Consider the following 20382-nt stretch of genomic DNA (forward strand, 5'->3'; position numbering starts at 1 on the left):
ATATTAGATATTCTAAATTCCACTGAATTTGAGCTTGTGTCATAAACAAACAAACACATATATGCCTACATAAATAAACAAAACACACAAAAGTTGCAACCCTATCTGACAGGACATACCACATTCCTTACCCATAGTCTCTCTACTCTCTAATGAACAAATAAAGAGATGTTTCATCATCAATCACTGGAGCACTTAAAAACACCCATTTGTCAATCTATTAATTTGCTAGCCCACACATAGCACAAGAATCCCTCAACTTGAAAGTTTATTATTCTATGATCTGAATGAAAGTGGTTTCACAGTTAGCTGACTATTCGTAGTACCGTAGAACCCTGCAATTACTCTCTACAATTAGTGACAATCAGCCAACTCTTTTTTCTCCCATATAAATGATCACAGTTTCCACATATATCATGGTCAAATACATGAAAGACAGGTTGGCTCATACAGCATGTGAAAACAATGATTTTTCATTTAAATCTTTTTATTCAAATGGGCTTCCTCTTGGAAGATTTGAACTGAATTACTTCAAAACTACTCAATTCTTCACTGTAGTAAATTACTCTGAGTTCTCAAAGGCTTACAATTTCTCATCTTAAAAAAGTTGTCTAAGGGGCACTAAGAGGTTAAGTCACTTAAAGTCCTACAGTTAATATGTATTAGAGGTAAACTTCAACCCAAACCTCTTTGAACTTTTCTAACTTTCTCCATACTGGCCCTTTTCTTAATTTTATATTAGATACGGTTTTTAAAGTAAGAGACTTAGAATTGTAAACAAGTTCAACTTGGGGAAATTCATCATGTCTATTTTTGCATGTCTATCTTTTCTTAAAGTAGTAGGATATTTCTGAAGGTTATCCAACCATTTTGGAGAGCAATCTGGAATTATGCTCAGAGTTAAAAAAAAACAACAACAACTGTGTATACCTTTGATCCAGCAAGACTACTATTAGGTTTATTTTCTAAGAGAATCAGCAAAAAGGAAAAAAAAACCTATATGTTCTAAAATATCTATAGCAGCTCTCTTTGTGGCAGCAAAGAATTGGAAGTGGAGGGGGTGTCCATCAAGTGAGGAATGGCTGAACAATCTGTGGCATGTGGTTATGACAGAATACTATTATGGTATAAGAAATGATGAGCAGGTTAATTTAAAAAGAAAACTTAGAAAGACCTACATGAAATTATGAAGTGAAATTAGCAGAACCAAGAGAACATTGTATACAGTAACAAAATATTGTTTGAAAAATGACTTGTATGTTATGTCCACCTCCAGAGAAAGAATTGGTAATTAGAAACATGCTGGACATAGTTTGAGATATCTTTTTATCAAATGATGCCTTCCGTAGTGTGAGGAGGGAAGGGAGCTCATTAACTAGGAATTTTAATATAACAAATAAATTAATTTAAAATTTAAAAAAAGAATAGCAGAAGTTAAGCAGACATAACTTTCAAAGAGGCAGTTTCAAAATAGAAAATAATTCTGCATTTTGTAAACTGGCATGCCTATTAATGTCACATTATAAAGGCATAACTCTTATTAGAAGATTTAAAGTCAAGCAAGATGTCTGTATTCAAGGAATGATTCTACACATGGATCCTGGAGTAAACCCTGTGTTCGACCCAGTCTCATGCTTTCCATACTTCCTGGGCAAGTGTCCAGACTGTTATCAATTGAAACTCTAGAAAAGCAAGGAACGGGCAAAAGGCCAGGCTCTCTCCGAGGATCCAGAGACAAAATTCGTGAGCAGGTAAGCCCAGTGGCCCCTTTAGTGACCATCTAGTTCGACCCATAAATACACTGGGAATCATGTATTGCTTCTTATAAAGAGATTACAGTGCAGGTAAAAAGTTAAGTTTAGAAAGGGCTCAACAAACATCATTAGCAAGTGGTCATTCAGCCTAATCAAGCACAAATAAGATTAAAAAGACGATAGAAAGGTCATGAATTAAGAATAACAGGCAAAAGGTGGATTAATAAGACAGTATAACAGAATCCTCAAGATATTTAATACAGTGGAGACCTATATGAGGTAGATAGTCTTTGGAAGAATTATGGGGGAAAGTGATTAAGAATTATACAGAATGAGGCTTGGGAAGATTATGATCTACTTCAGTAAAGGTAGTCTGCCCCATCTCAATAAAATCATAACTCTATCCATTTAAGAAGCAATAGCACAAGGGAGCAGCTGGGTAGCTCAGTGGATTGTAAGGGTTTAAAAAAAAGAAGCAATAGCACAAGAAAATAATTACTGAAATTCTTTAACATAGTAAACCTTACTACTTAATTTTTTTAATAGCTTGTTACATCAAAATGATCTGGCAATTAAAATAAAATGGATTCTTGTTCTACATTAAAAATTCAAAAGAGGACCTTAGAATAGTAACTTCATAACGAAATTCAACATGCTATCATAGAATTCAAATTTATTTTTTTTAAGTTAAATTTTCAGAATTTCTCAGCAGAGGCAGTATGGTCAAACTAATTCAGGGCTGTCAAATTCAAAAAGAAATAGATTCCTACAGGCAACAAACTGACTTAAAAAAAAACACAAATTAACATTGTCTATGTTGTATTTTTTATCAATTTTGATAAGCATTTCTAAGTTATCCAATTACATTCTGGTGGCACTCATTGTGGGCTACAAGTTTGATACTTCTGGTTCTAGTAGTAGATAATGGATGGGGCTTGGAATCAGGAAAACCTGGGTTCAAATTCTGCTTCTGATTATCACATTTGTTGTCCCTATGCACGTTACTAAATCACCTTCAGTGCTTCAGGTCACCGCCTCAGATATCTCAAGGATATCCCTAGTCTCATCTGTTAATGAAATCAATTCCATTTGCTGAGGAAATCTTAGATCTTTTGAGTATTTAGAAGTTCTTAGAATCCAAAAGGAATTTTTTTTTTTTCATTTGGAAACTCTAAGGAATTTTTTTTTAATTTCATTCGTTCCAATGGACAGTACTTGTTTCAGTTTAAGTGAAATATTTAAATGAACATTTCTCTGAAAATTATCTAGCAATTTAGCTTTCAAAAATAGCATGGCAAGTAATTTTTATTCTTTAACTATAAAATAGATACATATGGTCATACCTTTCTAACTTTTCAGATAGATAGTCTGCAGAGTTAGATGAGGGAATTTGATATATATCTGACAATTCCAAGCGTTGTCTGAAACCTTTCCTCAAAATTGGTCTAGTCCAACTGAAAAATAAAATAAGATAGAAATAAATATTAATTTCAGTATGATAACAAGAAAAATTTAGATAGCAACTTGATTATATGTTATGAATTACATAATAAAAAACTTAGGCATTTATAAATAGAATTACAAACCTACCTAATATTCTTCAAACATTTTTTTTTTTTATCCTGGGACTCCATTCTAGGAGCATAGGGCCACAACCAGTAGGCAATGGGTCACACAGTCGCTCAGGGTCACCCAGCTGGGAAGTGTCTGAGCCCGGGTTTTGAACCTAGGACCTTTCCTCTCTAGGCCTGGCTCTCAATCCACTGAGCTAGCCCAGCTGCCCCTACTTTAGGTTGCAGTTTCTTTAGCAGATGTAGTTTTTACAGGGTGGGGTTGCTAGCCCCACGCCCAACCCTCCTCCCAGCCCTCCTCCCAGCTAGGGACCATCCTTGGCCCAGGAGTGGTAAGGGTGGGCAATAGGGGTCAAGTGACTTGCCCAAGGTCACACAGCTGGAAGTGTCCGAGGCCAGACTTGAACCTAGGACCTCCAGTCTCTAGGCCTGGCTCTCAATCCTCTGAGCCACCCAGCTGCCCCTTCTTCAAGCATACTATCAATTAACTCCCCCAAGACAGAAGAAGAGTTCTAAGAACAATTTTACTTGAGACTCCAAAAACCCTTTTACAGATAAGATTTCATTAAACATCACAAGATCTCTTATCAGGCATTTAATTTTCATGCCTCTGTGTTCTCCATGAATTTTGAAATAATTGATGATATATAGCTTGAGGTTTTATGAATAGTAACTCATTACCTAGTTTCAATTAATTATCTTATCTGATAAAGTTAAATTCTTAGAAGGCCGAGAGCATGGCTTTTATATGGGTTTTTTGCTTTGTTTTGTTTTGTTTTGTTTTGTTTTTATCTATACCCTACAGCACTGAAAAGAGTACCCTGCACCAACAGGCATTCAGGAACAATTCCTTTATAACAGTAATTAATTAAATAAATTAAGCCTTAAACTGGATAGTATTTCACAAGGCTTCTGATAGATAACTTTTAACCCTTAAAATCTCAGATGGACAATGAGCTAAGCCTGTCCCCCCCCAAAAAAAAAAAAACAGGCATGATTGTTTTTGGGAAATTGTAAAACTCTTTTTCTCTTGTACTTAGATCCAAGCTTCTTAGACAAGCAAACGCCTACCTGTTTTTTCAGTACTAACTTTTTACTGTTTCTGTATAGCAGCAGCAAGATCTAGAACACCACTGTATGGACAATGGAGAGAGACTCATGGTGAGTATGAGCAGGTTACAAAAGTTATCTGGATACAAAAGTTGGCTGGATATCCAGCAGAACCTAAGTTCCTTGAGGGAGATACTTCTCTATGTTTTGGTTTTGAATTTCCATCATCTGGCATGCTACCAGGCACATGGAGGCCACGATAAATACTTCTGAATTGAATACAAAGAGAAATGTCCCAGAAATTTTCTGAGTATGAAACCTTCCAAGACTTATTTCAAGAAGAACTTCAGAAATCCCTTTAGATCTGGGTATAAATGTCCTGCTTCCCATCCCACCCACCCCCCAATCTTTTTTTATTATAAGGAATGCCCTTTCCTATAATACTCTTCTTTTGACTTAGAATTCTAAGCACTAAGTTCATTGCCTGGCACATATTATATATTTAATAAATTCTAGCTGACTGACTAATTTATTGTGACATTTGGATTATGGTGTGAATAATATATAAAAATGCATGCTAACCTTACAAAGAAAAAGGAGATCATGTTTTGGTAATATTAGAGACCAAACAAGAATAGTGAAAAAGCTCAAACTCCATGGTAAGTATAAACACTGGCATGGAGAGAGAGAAAATGACAACTGTAAAAAAGACAAAATTCTAAAATCAGTGAAGATAGCGATGGGCCTGAGTCTCTCAAGCCATAGCAATAAAGGGTTAAGATTTAGATTTATGATTTAGAACTTGAAAGAATTTTAGACATTATTTATTCTAACCTTAATATTTTAAGGGTTTAGAAGGTGGTAAATTGACTGAGTGGCTAGAGTTCTGGACCTGGAGACAGAAAGATCTGAGCTCAGATGTGACCTTTAGACATTTTCTAGCTATATGACCCTAGACAAGTCACAACCCATGTTCACAAGCACCAAATTCAGTGCTTTTCCCCCTCTATATCATAGGATGAAAAATTTCTTAAATCTGATCAATCAATCCTAGTCTGTGACTGTTTAGGCATCAAATTTGTTATTACCTTATTTTATCTCATTATGTTAAATAAGTTAATATATCTTTTATGATCATCAAATAAATTTATGATAGTTTCTAAAATAAGAAGATAGGTTGATAAATCCCTCAGAATATATTTTGACAAAATCAATAAATATCAAGTCTGTTCAAATCAATAAGGATTTATTGAACTCTTAGTTTATAGAACACACAGGTCTAGCAAATGAGAAAGAAATATCTAAAGAGTTCAAGAGACCATTATTCTCAAAAATTGTTTATAACTCTCCCCTTTTCCTTTTAGGGCCATATCTAAAGTCATTACTTCCTTTTTTTCTTTTAGAGCAAAAAAACTTTTTGTGCTATGTACCTTCTTGGCAGTCTGGTGAAACTTATGCACCCCTTCTCAGAATAATGTTTTTAAATGAAAAATAAAATACTTAGAATTAAGAAGGAAATCGATTATATTGCATGCAGTTATTCATTTAGAAAAATTCATTGGTCCCAGATTAAGAATCTCTGCTTTAGAGCCAACTCTAAGATTGTAAAAGTAATTCTATGCATGTGACTATGGTGAATTTCTCACTCGTTTCAGAATAAGTTGGCTTTGGAGGGGCTAATAAAACCTTTCTGCATCCTCTGAACCTTCATTACGTACCATAGTGTATCATACACTGAGATTTTGTACAAAATGAGTTTCCCCAAAAACAAATGAAGCTGAAATGTTCCAATATGAATGCAGAGAATAAAATTAAGTGCACTATCCAAAGGGCTTGAAGCCCCTCAGTGCTACGACTGGACATGTCAACCAGAAATAACTGAAGACAAATAAGTCTATATTCATATCCTCCAGAAGGGTTTTGGAGCAAAGGAAATCGTTCAAAAGCTGAAATCAAATCCGCCAAAGGCTACTCGACAGGAAAATTTACAAAAAAAGTGCTGGGAGTCCTCAAAATCATAACATCTTCACAACAAAGGAATACTTCTTGCTGATTTTGAAAAGGACTGAACTCAAGGGAGATTTCTGCACCCTCACAGAAAATAGGAGCATCTTATCTTAAGCCTCAATTCAGTTTGATAAGTACCAGAAATGGGCAGTTTTGCATAAATGTTTTTTCAATGAAAATTACAGCTATTAGGATAACCCAAAATCTGAACAATTTTGACAAAGTTGTAAAGATTTAGATAAGGTTTTGTATTATAACCATAGTACTTTTATCTTGGCATTGAAATGGAGACATAACCACCTACATGGCCCAAAATGCATCTATTCCTAGATGATTTAATATCCAACAGTTTTTCAATAGTAGGGTAAAAATACCAGTTCTGTGGCAGATTCCTACATCTTTCCCCATTTCTTTTCTCCTCTTCCTTCTCTATTCCCACTACAATCCCTTTGTTTCTAAGGAACGGGGTTGATTTGTAAAGTTCTGGCTATTCATAATGAAAATTCTAACTAATTACTAATTAGTAGGTAGAATTGTAAGGCATAATTACAGATATTTCCAAAATTTACAATTTTGCTCTTTCTTTAAGTTTTAAATTGTCTTGGGAATAAAAATGAATCTTGAATAAAACTTTTTTCTTAATCAAGACATTTTACAGATTGTTTGGGTAAAATGCAATCTCTTGGTTGATAGAAAATTCCTTTTGGAATCTGAACTATAGGAAACTTAATGCTCCTGAAGGAATTCTGCTTTTATTCATATAGCTTAACTCTTTTAAAAAATTAAGTTGATTTGTCTGTTATGTTAAAATAACCAATTATGTCCCTCTCTCCCTTCCTTCCCTCCCCCATTAGCTGACTTTTTTAAAATTTAAAATTTTCCACTTATAAGCATTCTAGAATTCTGAACTCCCTAAACATGGATTCCTTTAAAATAGACAATGGAATTTTATAATTATTTGATATTAAAAATTTGACTGTCCTAATCCACTTGAGAAAATATTAGCATTTTCACCTACTAGAACCTAAGATAAAGGTTAACTATCAGATTTGTCTTGCTTCAAACTGATTTAGTTTATGTGAAACAATCATGCTTCTACGGTATTTACATTTTTCTTAGAATGCCAATGACCTTTAATGAATTGATAATAAGCAAATTTAAACTAACAGCATGCAAGCATTCCCAACCATGGCCAGATTGATACATTAAAGGTTAATGCCCTTTATTTATGCATGGATACTCAAAACTGGAGCAATTGTGCAGAAACTCTCCCAGGCTACTTTGCGTAGACATAGTTAAAGAACATAGGTGATTATTCATCCAGTGAATTTATTGTGAACTTTAAAAAGTGTTCAGTCAATGCCGATAGTCCAGACAAGATAGTTTTCTGGGTGGGTAAAGAAGGGAAGAATAGTGTCATTTTGATTCACTGAATGACAGTGAAAAACCTCCATTTTGCTTTGTCTACATTGTTCTTTTGGGTAGACTGGAGGGAAGGTATAATTTAGTCATCATTATGCCTAGTCAAGCACTACAAATTTAAAATTATTTTTAAAATGTAAGCATGAGGTTTTTCTAAATGAATTTGTGGGCACCTTATTCACTGATTTTTAGATTTTATAATACTTGATTATAAGTGTAGGTATCAACTCAAATATTACAGGCACAAAGGCTGAGAAAAATCTAAGAGACCAAGTATAAAGACCCCAAATTAGGAGTAAGGTAGTAGTTCCCAACTTGCTATTTAAGAACCTACATTTACTAAGTGATTTCAGAAATCCCATGAAATATCCCTTAGTTTCAGAAAGAGCAAAATCCAGTCCTTAGGCTATCATCCAACATGTTGGCTACAATCTGTGCATTAGTGTTATTCAAGGTTCAATATGAGATATGACAACAAAGTTACCCTATTTGACTACTCTGTGATTATTAATGTCAAACATGTAACAAAGAAACTGAATCATCAAATGATCCAACACATTGGAAAAGATCCAATGCAGAGTTCAAATTGAAGACAGATTTCCCTTAGATGATGAGGCTCTTCAAATCTTACTGTCTCTGAGCGACAGACCATTGGCTGCATCAAGCTATAGGTACGTAATATCTATTGAGTTACGAATAAATAGATATAGACAGAGACTATAGAGAAATGTATATATAAATAAAAAATGTAGGAAGAGTTCTATAATTTATCTATCCAACTTCAAGTCAAAATCTGGACAATAGTCATTCTTCATCTACTTCATTTTCTTCCTGTGTGGTGTCTAAATGGATGAGTGTTTTTGAATAATATTTAAAAACTTTCATGATATTCTATAGCCCAATTTATCTTGGTTCTAATGTATGGCTTCAAATTATGTAGTTTCCAAAAAGGACAAGTAGAAGGCATAGTGCATAGAGCACTAGATCTGGAGTCAGTAAGACCTGAGTTAAAATCTAGCCTCATATAATTTACTAGCTGTGTGATCCTGGCCAAGGAACTTAAATTTGCCTCAGTTTCCCCATCTTTGAAATGAGGTGAAGAAGGAAATGGCAAACAACTCAGTATCTTTGCCAAGAAAGCATCAAAGGGATCCTGAAGAGTCAAACATACCTGAAAAAATTAACCACCAACAACAAATAATATTATGCCAGAAGACCTAAACTATAAGGGGTCTGGAAATCTGCTGGTTAATTTTGCAATTGTCAAAGTACAGAGGGTCATTTCTGACAATTTTACGTAGGGGCTCAGACTTTCTAATTAAGCTACTCCCTTAAAAAGATTAATATAGTTGACTTACATTTAAAATAGAAAAACAAAATAACTTTATTTAAAAAGTCTACCTTTTTTTACCTTGATTTAAAACCAAGAACTTAAATAACTAATTCAAAGTGTCTATTACTAACTTGAGCTTTCTTATTAAAGCTTCCCTTCATTTTTTATGTTACATTCCTTTTAACACCATTATTAATACTGCCAACAAACTTTATAAATGACTAGCAAATTTTTGCTCTTCCTCCTTAAAGTTAAAGATAGAAGTTCAGTTTATTTTTAGTAGGGCATGTTTGTCAGAAATAATCTAAATTGTTCTTTAATTGTTAAAATATACAACTACAGCTATATATATGCATATATATCTTCATAAAATATTTGTAATCCTTCTGGATTTACCATAAAATTCTCCAAGTTCTTTATGCCATAATTATTAGTTATTCCTTCATATTTAATTTTATATGCACGACAACCATTTATATAACATTTTATGAAAAAGTAAAACTGAGTCAACAATCTAAGTCCTTATCTAATAAATACATGGCCAATTAACTTTTTTAATTCATTAAACTTTTTTCTCATATTTTCGCACAAGTAAACAAATTAAACTATATGAAAAGTTTATGTTTTCAGATAAGTCTAGCATTCAGCAATATACTGGGAATGAATATGGAATTACTCTTTATATTGTGTTCACTTGAGAAATCTTTCATTTGAAAATATTAATAATAGTGTGTAACTTTACAAAATACTTTGTGTACAAAATCTCCTTTGATTTTCACAAGAATCATTGGAGACTGATAGTAAAGCTACTATTATCCTCATTTTAGTGACAACAATGAAATTACTTGCTAAAGGTCATCCAGCTAGTAAGAGGTTTAGTTTAGTCAAGCCCCAATCTCCTGACTCCAGATGAAGAGTTCTTATTACTCTCTCATGTTACTTCTTCCTGGAAGATTACTTATGACTGATCATATGATATATATATATATTTGAAAACTTATATTCAATTGAATTCAACACAACTTTAGTGCTTCCTACTTGCAAGGCACTGTTCTAGGTCTTGGGAATACAAAGAGAAATGATAAAAAATGAGATTATGATTATTTCCTACATTGAAGAACACGGACGAATATGATTATGTTATCGAGAAGAAAAACTGTGGTACAATAATTTAAAACATAAACTGAGACTGTTTTCCTTCAGCCTGAATAAAGTAAGTGAATTAGTACAGTGATAAGAAAGCAGATTAACATCATGATGAGGATATCTTAGACTTGTATTTTGACGTTTCTCAATAAACAGGTACAATACAAATAAGGTCTTCCTGCAAAATCCCTGTCCCATCTGCAAAACTGCTCTGGGAAGAACCCTATTCTACAAGTCAAAGAAATGTGTAATTACTAGAAGTTAAAAGGATCAAAACACTGCCATGAACTCAAGAAGTAAAGCTTTTGCAAAGCAGAGCTCACAGAACCTCAGAGAGAGAAAGGCCAGGCTACCCCTCACCAGGAATCCCCTCTATAGTATATGAGGTCAAAGAGAGCAATAGATATAGTATCTTACAGTTTTCAAAGTACTATTACTTACATTATTTCATCTAATACTCCTAACTGCCTGGTGAGGCAAGTATTATTACCTGCATTTACAAACAGGGAAACTATGATTAGGGAAATCCAAGTTATTTGCCCATGATTACACAATCAGAAAAGGATGAAGCTAAAACTAGAGTGGAAATTAAATCTGACCCACAATCTAGTGGTTTTTGCTACTGGAGGTCAGAAGACTTATTCAGGGTGCTAGTCTTGGCTGTACTACTTATTTATCATATGAGTATGGGCAATTTACTGAATTTCTCAACATTTTTTCTCACTTCTATAAACTGGGAATAAAAGTACCTGTATAGTCTTCCTCTCACATTTGTTGAGAGAATAAAAGAAAATAGAACAAGTGAAAATGCTTTTTGGACTGCAAAGCAACATACAAATGTAAAGAATTTCTTGCTAATTATTATACTTCCTTAGCTATATAGGAATAATTTGTTTTATATGGAATCTAAATGAATCAATCGATAAACATCCATTAAGCTCCTACTATGTCAGGCACTATGTTAAGTGCTAAAGATACAAAAAGAGGCAAAATATAATCCCTGCCCTCAAGGAATTTACAGCTTAACAGGAGAGACAACAAGCAAACTATATACATACATATATATATATATATATATATGTATATATATATATATAGTGTGAGAGAGAGAGATCTATATCTATATTAGCCTATATATCTATATAGCCTGATATATATATATACGTATATATATATATGGGATAAATAGGAAATAATTAAAAAGAGGGAAGCACTAGAATTAAGAGATATTAGAGAAGGTTTCTATGGAAGGCAAGATTTTAGGTAGGACTTAAAGGAAGCCAGAGAGGTCAGCAGTTGGAACAGAAAAGAGAGGACATCCTGGGGGCCAGAGGCAGCCAAGATCAAAGAATATATTCAGTAGTAAAGTGTAAGAAGATTGGAAAAGTAAGAAGAAGTTAGTTTATAAAGGACTTTGAATGCCAAACAGAACATTATATATTTGTTCCTGAAGTCAATAGGAAGTCACTGTAGTTCAGAGTAGGGGATGACATGATTGAATCTACATTTTAGGAAAATCACTTTAGTGATGGAAGGAAAAACGTATTGGTGTGAGAAGACTTGAGGCAAGCAGACCCTCCAGCAGGCTATTGCAATAATCAAAGTGTAAAGGACATACAACTAGAAAAGTGGCAGTGGCAGTGGCAGAGGAAAGAAGGGACCATATTTAAGAAATGTTGCAAAGGTGAAGTCAACAGGCCTTGGCACCAGATTTGATTGGGAGGAGGGTGTAGAGAAAGATATTGAGGATTCCAGAATAACTTCTAAGTTGTGAGCCTGAGAAACTAGGAGGATCGTATTGCCCCCAACAGTAATAGGGAAGGCTGTAGGGAGAAGAGAGGATTTAAGGGGAAATATAATGAATTCTGTTTTAAATATACTGAGTTTAGGAAGGGAAGTCTTCTTGGAAGGTTGCCACGTGTAAAGAAATATACATACTAGTGAAAAATTAAAATAACAAAATCATTTACTTGTGTCAAATTAGGAAGATTTCTTTACAAGAATGATTTTTCATAATTATATGCAGTGATTGCTAAGTTCAGAAATTGAATTATAGTCCCTTAAATGCATTTAGTCCTTAACTATAGTGTCTAGGTGATTACTAAAAATGATTAATACATTGTACATGAGAGGAACTAAGAATTACTGACAAGGAACATGGGTTGTATAAATAATGTTAATCCTCTGTCCTTCAGAAACCAAAATACTCACCAGCTGAAATACCTATAAATCCAGAAAAGTTAATAACTGTGACATTAAGTAAATAAGTGAAGCAGAATCATGGACAACAACAATTAGAAAAAAATGGCTTCCAATTGTTCCTCCAGATTCCCATAGTCTAGGGCGGAAAAAAAACTTGCATAATTTTTTATCTCTCTGTATTATTAAAGTAAAAGTTTTTGAGTCTCTCAGGAAAAAAAATCCCACCTATCTTGAGACCAGGGAAAAAAAGTCATTTATAACCCCAGTACCTATGAATTTGGGGGGAAGCAATCTGTTTTTCTTGCCATTCTTTTGGTTTCATTTTTATTCTTGATTAGATGTTATCTGGGCATTTAGCCACAGAAAGAAGACACGAAATGTATTGTCACTGGAACAAGGAGAGTGGCTCAACTAGAGAGGAAGGTAAGGTGACTAACCGTCCTGTAAATTGGCTACATCCTGTACTATTTCATCTTTTGGAACTGCTTTTAACCAGAGATGACAGCTGTTGCTATTATTCTCTAAAAATACATTTGGAACCAAGAAAATAAGGAAGAAGGGAAATAGACATATCTTAAGATTTTAATCTAAAAAAATACCTCTAGTTTACTGTCTGGCATTTTTTTTAAAACTTACATAGAACAGTATGTTGGTCTGTCAGAATCGTACTACTGGGTGTAATTATAAGCTTTTCAATAGAGAATTCAGGAGAGAACTAGTTTTGAATGCCGGCTATAATGGCTAAAATGGAAAGAAGGGAAATGAGTTCTATTTGTTCTACTGACTTGGGAGTAGCAAAATCACATCAGCTGAGTGATATAAGGATATAACTCATGACATCTTGGTTTAACTTTCTGTTGTTTGTTTTACAATTATCTTATTCCTTTGCTATTCCCTCCCTTTTCTAGAACCTCGTGTTCTTTATTGTACCTCTTTCTTTGTTGGAATAGTTTATTCGTCACTGAGACCTAAAGTAAATACTAACCAATAAGCTTCTCTGTCCTTCTGCAGGTAAATATCTTTGCCATTTTGGGGTTATGGTTATAATCCTGGCATTGACTCGACAGCTAGAACTAGAGGCAATTAGTTGCTTTTCTCCTTGGAAGTATTTTTCTAAGTGTGGGAACTCAACTTGCCTTTAAGAGCTTTAATAATAATATACCAAAGAATAATACCTTATTCACAGATAGTATCACACTTAAATAGAAATGCAACCACTAAGCTCTACGTAAGAATCCTTGCTGGCTATATATTGACTTAGTTTTCAAAAGCAACATTACCTCTCTTTTATTGTATTTTTATTTATTTTTTGTTATTTCTGTTACCAATTACATTTTAATCTAGTTCAGACACTGGGGAGTGTCATGGACCACATGAGATCCATGGGTCTCATGTTTGATACCTCTACCTCGCAGTATACAGTGTGTTCATAAACATCATCTTCAATTCCATTTAAAAATTAGATGCATCTAAAATGGATTTAAAGCTATATCTCCCATAATCACCACAAGAAACTTTACCTACTTAGATTAAAAGCTAGAAGAGACCTTAGAAGCTAAGTCCAACACCCTCATTTTGCAGATAAGGAAACTGAGGACAATGGAGGTATAGTGACTTGACCAAGGTCACCTGGGAAACAAGAAATATAGAAATAAGATTTAAAACCAAGGTATTCAGACTCCAGAGCCAGTTCTCTTTTCATGGTACCATGTTGTCCCCAAATTCAATGAAATTTTCTTTTTGGCTCAGATGAAACCTTAAAAAAATGTCTATATGAGTGAGGAATAGTCAAGTCATCTCCTCTGTCCCACTTTCAGGAACTTGAAAGACTCTTTAATAAAGATAATCAGGCTAGGCTTGAGCCTACCAGGATCCCCAGGATAGATTAGAACCCCCCAGGAAAGCTGTTTGCTGGCCTGCCTGCCCAGAGGACTCACCACATCCAGAAACTTCCCTGATTCCAAACTGGGTACCAAATAGAGCTTCTTAGAAGCTATGGCAGTTTGGAGCACCCCTTAGATTGTATAGGTACCCTGAGGCTCAGAATGGAGGCTTCTCTGTACATTTTCCAACCTTTCTCCAATATACACACAAAAAGCCCAAGGCCCTGGTTGTGGTTACCTTTGAGTCATGAGAAGAATCTAACCTTAATTTTAGGCATTGTTGGCCCATAGTGAATCCCCTCCAAACTGTTTAACTAAAATCAAACATTCTTTGCCTCTTCTTAGTCAACTTGAATTATAAATATCTGTTCTTTGGTTTCTTTTTTCTGTATTTTCTCATCAAGGAATTTGAAGCCAATAAAGAAGTTTGGGTTTTTGTTGTTGTTCAGTCATTAAACATGAGAGCCTCTTTGCAACCTCTTTTGCAGTTTTCTTGGAAAAGATAATAGAGTGGTTTTCCATTTCCTTCTTCAGGTCATTTATAGATGAGGAAACTGAGGCAAACAGAGTTAAGTGACTTGCTCAGGGTCACACAGTAATTATCTGTATTTGAATTTGGTTTTTCCTGACTGTAAGGCCCATCACTCTATTCCACTGCCCCACCTAGCTGCCCCAAATTTGGGCTACTCAAATACATAATAGATTCCCCCAGAAGCCATGTTTTTCACACCCATTATAAATATTGAAATACAAAAATATAGCTAGAAATCCTCTGGCATAACTAACCTTTGTTATACATAGGGCCTTCTTTTGTTAAAGGAAAACCCCTTGTTTTGTTTTTTATACATACCCTCTGGTTTCTATCCTGTAGGTCATTCAGTCTGACAAATCTGAGAGACCACAAAATTCTCAACATCTAGCCCATCATAACCCAATACTTTCTTTCCAAAATATACCCTAAGACTCTCAATTCCTCCCAAGTTACCGTAATTTCCCAAAAGGAATAAGTAATGAAACAATGAACCTTGTGGGGAAAGGAAGTAAAAGGGACGGAAAATAAATTCTTGTTAATTGAAAATTTTGTAAGATTAAATTTTTTAAATGCTAAACTTGAGATGACTTCAGATTTGTATTTTAGCATCTACTGCTCCTTATCCTCTAAGGCAGGGGTCAGCAACGTATGGCTCTCGAGCCAATTAGGCTCTTTCTGCAGGAGCCATAAAGTCAATTTTTTTTCAGGCGCTGTTACACGAGCACGCACTGTGAGCACTGTATGGCTCTCACCAAATTACATTTTAAAAAATGTGGCGTTTGTGGCTCTCACGGCCAAAAAGGTTGTCGACCCCTGCTCTAAGGACTTGTATTCTGCTATGTAATGAATGCCTTCTAATTTAAGTATATGAGAGATATCAGTGAAAAATAAAGCATATAATAATGTGACATGGATTTATGATAGTGAATAAGAATTAATCTCTATAATAAATAATGCAATATTTTCAGAATGTATTTATTAAGTGCCTGCTATGTGCAAATACCAATCTGTTTTCTTAAATATACTAGGAGGAAATAAAAGAATAATATAGTTGTCTCAGTTGTAAAGAGAAGAAAAATTTTTATCCTAAAAATGGGAGAAAGCTTTGGAGACAAAATAGTGGGGTTTATTTCTATAACAATAAAAGTATTTTGCTCAACAAAAAGTCAGTTATTTCAAAAATTAAAAAAAAATTTTGATTAAAATTATTTCCTGTAAAAAAAATAAAAGTCTAATGCTTATAAATTTATAAGAAACTCATACATACATAATTTCTCCATTAGGGAAATGATTAAATGATATGGACAGATAATTTTTGAAGTAAAAATACAAATGGTGAACAATAGGAAAAGATGAACAATTTCCTACAAAAATGAGAAATTTAAATCACATCAACCTTAGTATACTATTTTATGTTCATTAAATTAACTTTTAAAATAACTCTCCCAAATTATAATTCAATGTTGGTAGGGTTAAGGGAGATTATTATTACTCTATGATATTGATAAAGATGCCAAAGACTGAGCAAGCTCTGAGTTGTTAGGAGGAAGTGAGACAAAGATCATTTGTCATTTCAGTCTTCTCCAACAAGCTGGGATCAAATAAAAAATTTGCCCAGACAAAGGAGTATGGTAAACAGAAGTTGAAAGTAACTCCCTCACCACAATCTCACTAACTTCCTTTTCTATTTGAGGAAGCAAAGCCTGGGAAATATTTACTACCTCTAAGAAGGTATGACAATTAAAAAAATCAATCAATAAAAGGAATTCTTGACCATAAATAAAATGAGAATTGGACTGAGAGAGTCAGATGAAATAGTGGAAAAGGGCATAATTTACAAATGATCTCAGGCAAGACATCTCCTATCCTAGTTGTAGTCTGACTGAAAAGGGGCTCATAAACCAGAGGCCCGAAGGTGGCATTGCACTTTATGTTTCCAATTATTTTTCTTCCACTAGGATTAGGACTTTCTAGAGTCAGGGAGGTTTGAGTCCCAATATACTCTCAAACACTTAACAGAGACCATGGGCAGACCCAAAGTATGGGTCTAGTGAATAAAAAATTTAAAAAGTGAAAAGAATTCACTAAAAAAAGTTATTGCCCTACTCTACTGAGAAATTTACTAACAACAGCTTCCCCAGTAGATAATAAGAGCTAACATTTATATGGTGCTTTAAGGTTAGAAAAAGCTTTTTAAAATATTATTTTACCCTCAAAGCAAGTCTGAGAACTAGGTAATATTTTTATCTTCTTTTTACAGATGAAGAAACTAAAGCAGACAGCAGTTAAGTGTCACACACCCTTGGAAGTTATCTCTCAGATAGTTTTAAGCAGGAAGAGTAAACTATGTGGTTGAAGAGAAGTGTCTAAAGAAATAATAGCAGGAGATGCTAACATGCAAATTTTAGGTCACCTCAAATATAGCAATTTTTTAGGATTTAATTAAAATTTTTTTCAATTAACAAGGTCACAAAGATACTTAGTATAAGAGACCAAGTATGAATTCAGGTGTTCCCGACTCCTGGTCCATCCAGTATTCTTTTCATTATGGCACCTAGCTGCCTTTAGATAACAGAAAGAATATTAGGTGACTAAAGGTAGCAACGAACTGACTCAAGAGTAGGTGCAACAGAGGAGTGATACTCAGGAGCTGTGATAAGTGATGTACTGTGGGAAAGGAACTCTCAGCGCTTAAAAGAAAAATGATTAGAAGATATCAGCATTATCAGGTGAATTTCACCCTTGCACATGTGTTATAATCATATGTATTGACCATATATAAAACTCAATAAATGATATCTGTGCAATCTAGTATCCCCATTGTGTCGGTGCCTATTTGTAGAAGAATCAACTCCAGGTTTGCAAGGGTGTGTTCAGTTGTTATTTTTTATTGCTCTGATATTTCGTTAAATGCTTTCTTTTAATTATGTGCATCTACTGGCAGACTAGTAAAGGTATAAGCAAATTGGTTGGGTCTTGGGAACTATGGCTTAGACAGTATTCTGAACCACAAATTACCAAAAACCTGGGCAGAGCTTTCTAGTAACATGGGTGTGATGGAGGCTCTATGCCTGAAACTCCACCTCCTGGGTTCTTTGGCTTCTTTCAAATCCCAGCTAAAGTCATACTTTCTGATATACTTTCTTGCCTCTCTGCAAAAAATTTTTCCAGTCCTCCTTAAACATAGGGTCCTCCCACTAGGGTGATGTCTGGTTTATCTTTTTATGTTTTCACTTTCTTGTTTGCTTGGCTATTTTCCTATTAAACTGTGAATTCCTTGAGATCAAGGACTCTTTTTGGCCTTTCTTGTGTTCTCAACCCTTAGCACAGCAACTAGCATAAATGATTAACAAATGCTTATTATTACTGATATACGTTATTGGTGGGATAACAGCCTGATTCGAGTACAATCTAGCAACATTTAAGTGTTACAGAATCAACCATGCTCTTTCACCCACCCATTCCCTTCCTAGAACTTCATGTTAAAAATATTATGAAAGATAAAAAAGATGTGTCTGCACAAAAATTTATTCAAAGATCCCTGATTTGTGCTAGCAAATAAATCCTCTGAAGATAATCTGTGTTCAACAAATAAAAAAAACAGCTGAATAAATACCATATATATATATACACATATTTATAAATGGCAATTCAAATAATAATGTCCTATTAAGATAATGTTATACTATAGCACTGTAAAAACATGAAATACAAAAAATATGAGAAAATAAAGAAAGAACTCTTGGTGTAATGAAAAGTGCTTGTTCACCAAATGAATAAATTGAGAACCAGAATAGCGTATGTGATGAGTACAACAATATATTTATAACAAACTGAAGATAAGGAAACTTGATAAAGAAACAGGCAGAAAGGAGATACAGATCAAAAGTAGTTTTATTCATTTCTTTATTTTATTTTGTTAAGATGTTTTTATTGCATAATTATTGGGGACCTTCCTTTCCATTTGACTCAAATATAAATGGCATAAATCTAGGGGTTTAATCCAGAGCTTTATTTTTTTAATTTGGTACTTTATAATTGTTTGCAATAATGTTGCATTCATATATGTATATATACATTCATATGTGTACATATACATATATTTTTTCTAAAATTCTTGCCTTCTCTCTGAAAAATGATGCTAAATATCTATTCCAAGGCAGAAGAAGAGTAATAGCAAGGCAATTGGGGTTAAGTGATTTGCCTAGAATCACACAGCTCAGAAGTGTCTAAGATAGATTTGAACCCAGTACTTCCCATCTCCAGGTCTGACACTTTTATCACTGAGCCACCTAGCTGCCCCTGAATTTGTATTATAAACAAAAAATAAGAAAAAATGTTAATGTCTTTTCATTTTAATAGCTATATTCTCTCTTATCTCCACAAATTCATCTTAGCCTTTGGTATTAACAACTATTAAGTTTTTAGAGCAGTATGACAGTATTAGATTCAATATTTATATCATTGGAATAGTCATTTTTTTTATATCTAAGTAGGCTAATTAGTCATTTTTAGCATTTTTTTTACTACTTCATTCCCATTGTTCCAACCTCTAAAAAGTGGCCTCTTCCTGTTCTTCCTATGACATTTCCTCATGCTGTCTCCCATATTTGGAATCCATTCCATTTCTACCTCTACCTCTCAGAATCCGAGTTTCCTTCAAAGTCTAGCTCAATAAGGATGTTCAACTAAGCCCTACTTCTAGTGCCTTCCTTCACAAAATACCTTTTATTAATTTATTTATATTTCTGTATATACTAGCATATGAACATATTATCTTCCTTGATTGAATGTAAGCACCTTAAGGGAAGGAATTGTTTCCTTTTTGGGGGAGGGGGGGTCTACCACACTGAGCATTTAATAAATGTCTCCTGATTGATTCAAAGATTGTTTGTAAAATGTCACTTTCACGTGCATCAAACTTGTTGTTGGGATGGTGTCTTCTTGACTTTGGGAGAAGGAGTCCACATTCTCTGGAGATTACAGATAGAAAAGGACTCAGGAAAGGACTTCTAGTGTCACTACTGATGTGCCTCTTCAAATCAATTAATCAAATCCATAAGAATTGATTAAGCATCTCACATGTGCCCAGCATTGGGCTACGCATTAGCCATACAAATATGAAAGTGAGACTGTCCGTGATCTGAACTTGCCTTCCACTAGGAGTACAACATGTTCACTGATAATCAATAATATAGAGGAAAAATACAAAATTATTTCAAAAGGAGAAAGGGCATCGTTGCAGGTACAGAAATCAGGAAAACTACTCTTTACTGTCTGAAAGCCTTGAGAATGGAGTGCCTAAACTAAGACATTAGAAATTTAACTGTTAATGCTCTTCATTCTAGTTCCCCCTTGCCTTCCTCTCAGAATCCCAGAAAAGCATGATTGACTTTACTAGATTACTAGACTCTAGATTAACTTTACATCTTGGTCAACTAGTTGAGGACTATGCTTTAATTGATCTTATTTATGATCTTTT

At 34.1% G+C, this 20382-nt stretch overlaps 1 protein-coding gene across 1 annotated transcript in view; it reads right to left on the reverse strand.

Moving 5' to 3' along the window:
* CFTR (CF transmembrane conductance regulator) overlaps positions 1-20382 on the reverse strand; it is a 212974-nt gene that overhangs the window by 173766 nt on the left and 18826 nt on the right. Inside the window, 1 exon segment of the mRNA XM_044678477.1 lies at positions 3098-3208. Coding sequence (XP_044534412.1) covers positions 3098-3208 — 111 coding nt within the window.

This window comes from Gracilinanus agilis, chromosome 5 (genome assembly GCF_016433145.1).
Source record: "Gracilinanus agilis isolate LMUSP501 chromosome 5, AgileGrace, whole genome shotgun sequence".
Taxonomy (NCBI): Eukaryota; Metazoa; Chordata; class Mammalia; order Didelphimorphia; family Didelphidae; genus Gracilinanus; species Gracilinanus agilis.